General features: G+C 33.8%; 1 protein-coding gene across 1 annotated transcript; it reads left to right on the top strand.

Moving 5' to 3' along the window:
* Nucleotides 1–231: 231 nt before the first annotated feature.
* LOC135958974 (protein regulator of cytokinesis 1-like) lies at nucleotides 232–2794 on the top strand. The gene has a single exon (XM_065509926.1). The coding sequence runs from the start codon at nucleotides 461–463 to the stop codon at nucleotides 2618–2620; it is 2160 nt and encodes a 719-aa protein (XP_065365998.1). The 5' UTR covers nucleotides 232–460; the 3' UTR covers nucleotides 2621–2794.
* Nucleotides 2795–3204: the final 410 nt, after the last annotated feature.

Below are 3204 nucleotides of genomic sequence, written 5' to 3'. Positions count from 1 at the left end.
TGCGATTAATAAGTATTTTTACAAGTTAAGAAAACAAATTTGATGAAATTATGCTTTTTCGAAAACCAAATACATAAAAAATGGATTTTGTTTCAATACCACTTGGTTCTAACATTTTTCTAAATTTTTTTAGTCTGGCAATGCTATTAAATTATAACTATGTAAGCATGTTTTACTACCCTTAAATACAAGTCTGGCAATTCAGCAAATTACCCGCTTTCAAAAATTATTTTCAACTGAAATTTTGTTTTTCTAACAACGAACGCGGACAAAAAAAATAAAAAGTGTTTGCAAGAAAAATAAGTGATAAATAAAATCATTACAAATTCGGAAATTTATACTTGGAAAAAAGAATACAAAGTATAATTATTTAAAAAAAACTTCACATTTAAAATTATTTATTCAAATAAAATATAAATAGTTAAAAGAAAATATTGCATTCCTTTAAAAAAAAAAGAAAATGTCGCAATACGATGATGAAAAACAAGCCATGCAATTGCTAACCCAAAAATATGTGGATAAATTAACCGGCATTTGGGAACAAATATTTCATCCTGATACATGCAGGGAAAATCTACGCAAGCTTGTAGATCATGCCACCTATTTCTATGGTGAATTGGTGGACGAATCGTTGTCACGTAAAACATTTATAGAGAACGAAATCAATGATTTGAAAAAAGAGGCGGAAAATTTAAAACGGTTGCTAAAGACCGACGTACAATTGCCCTGTTACGAAAGCAATGAAGTGCCTTTACTAATAGTGCAATCGGAACTGGACAAAAGTCTAGAGGACCTCAGAGAACAGTTGCGACTGCGCAAAGAACAAATCTGTGAGCTGTTGTTAGAACAAGATGCTTTATGTGAGGAACTGGGAGAGCCCCCACGTGCTTTATTGGCCGATCCTTTGCCGACAGCTGAAGAAATCGAAAATTTCCGCACACACTTGGAGTCCCTAAGAGATGAACGAGTAGAACGCATGAACAAAGTGTCCACTATGAGAAGAGAAATTAAAAATTTCCTACAAATTTTGGACTTGAAGGTAAATACCGAACATGAGGATGGCCTACTGAATCATCGACAAATTAAAATGAATAAGGAAACATTTGAAGGACTCAAACGTATGCATGATTTGTATGGTTCCCAAGTGAAAGAGTTACGTGACACCATACAGGGCATGCGCAACAAATTGGACACTTTGTGGGATCGTTTAAAAACTTCACCCAATACGCGCCATAAGTTTAATCGCTATAATGATTTCAATCAACACACCTATGAATTATTCTACGACGAATTACAGCGCTGCGAAACTTTAAAAAGCCAAAATATTAAACTATTTGTGCAGCAGATACGCGATGAAATATCAAAATGGTGGGAAAAGACCTTAAAATCAGAAGTACAAAAAAGCCGTTTTTCAAATTTCACCTCCACGTGTTACACGGATGATTTATTGGTGTTGCACGAAATGGAATTGGAGGATCTGAAGTTGTACTATGAGACCAACAAGCAAATATTTGACTTATATGCTGACCGCAATATTTTATGGGATCGTATGAATGCTTTAGAAAGTAAAGCCTCAGAACCGGGTCGATATAACAATAGAGGAGGCCAGCTGTTGAAAGAGGAAAAGGAACGGAAAACCATAGCTACCAAGTTGCCAAAAATTGAACAACAAATCTGTGAGCTGGTAAGGCAATACGAAGAAATAGAACATGCTCCCTTTTTGGTGTTTGGCGAAAATATAATCGATGTTATGGCGGCGCAATGGGATCAAAAACGCCGTGATAAAGAAATGTTGCAGTCGGCTAGAAAAAATGCGGGTAAACAGAAATCAGCGACCAAAACAAACTCCACTATGAGAACGCCTTTGTCGATGAAAAATGCATCCTCAGTAAGTTCTCTAAGAAAAACTCCCTCCACTAGTTCTCTGGCCTCTAATGCGGCAGCATCTTCCCAAAAACGCAAACTAAATCCCACAGACCGTAACACACCCATGGCCAAGCGTTCTCTAATGAATGCCCTGAATAGTCCCAGTGTTTTTTTAAAACCATCCACAAGTAAAAATAATATACAACATACTACCAGCTCAGCCTACTCTAGCAGTAAATCTAACAAACTCAATAAGTCGGGATCAAGTTTTAAATCGCCTATGAAAAAAAGTAAACTTATAGCCACCACCATACGTCGGCGCAGTGGAAGACATAGTGGCAATTTGAAAAAACGTCGTTCCATGAGTAAGACTCCCTCTTCGGCCAAGCCTTTACCTAAAATTGTTATAAACAGCTGCCAGTCGGATGGCTATAGTACAGATTATAATGCCGACGATACTTATGAATCGTTTCAAAAGAGCATAGAACCTGCCTCACGTTCATCACTCATACAAAATGTTACTCTCAGCAGTGATTCTTCGCGCACAAAGCGCATGCAAAGAATTGTAGACGATGAAAATACCAGATTGGCCAAACTACCCAGACCTAGAATTGTAAATCGCACTCCGTCCAAACAACACGCCAGCTTCTCGAATCTTCAACGCACTCCCACCCATAACAATCATCATTCGCCAGCCTCTTGCGCCACTACTGGACGTAAATTGACCACGAAAAACTTGCCCATTATTATTTAATTATTATTATTTTTATGATTTAATTTTTATATATATATAGATATTTAAAATATGTGTTTATTGGTGTTAGGCTTTGCTAGTGTTTTTCTTTTATTTTAATTGTAATTTTGTTTTGATACTTATTTTGGATGCTTTCATTAAGAAAATGGTTACATTTTCGAAATTAGCATTAAAAACCAACTACTCAAAAATGGCTTCTATTTTATTTAAAAGAAACTAAATTTTCAGGATCTCCAACAACTTTTCGAAAATAAAACAAAATTTTCATGTATTGAAATTATAAAAACAAGCTTTTTTTAACATATTTAAAAGTAATGCAAAATTGAAATAAAACCGTCCAAATATTTGTTTATTAACACTTAATAAATTTCGTTTAAAATGAGTTCAGGTTAAAATTTTTAATATTTATTTAACCATTTTTTTATATACTTCCAAATAAGTTATTATTTTTTGTTTTCTATTCTTATACAATAATTTTTTCTGTTGTTAAAAACAATATTTTCTACAAAAAACTTTATTTTATTGCAATTTTTGTTTTTAATTATTATATGTATGTATTTTTTACTAATTTTAATTTATAATAA

Source organism: Calliphora vicina, chromosome 4 (genome assembly GCF_958450345.1).
Source record: "Calliphora vicina chromosome 4, idCalVici1.1, whole genome shotgun sequence".
Taxonomy (NCBI): Eukaryota; Metazoa; Arthropoda; class Insecta; order Diptera; family Calliphoridae; genus Calliphora; species Calliphora vicina.
The sequence above is the reverse complement of the archived record's forward strand: the minus strand, read 5'-3'. Positions and strand labels throughout refer to the sequence as shown.

Coding starts and splice junctions, on each gene's coding strand:
- LOC135958974 (XM_065509926.1), top strand. CDS start 461: ATGTCGCAATACGATGATGAAAAACAAGCCATGCAATTGCTAACCCAA.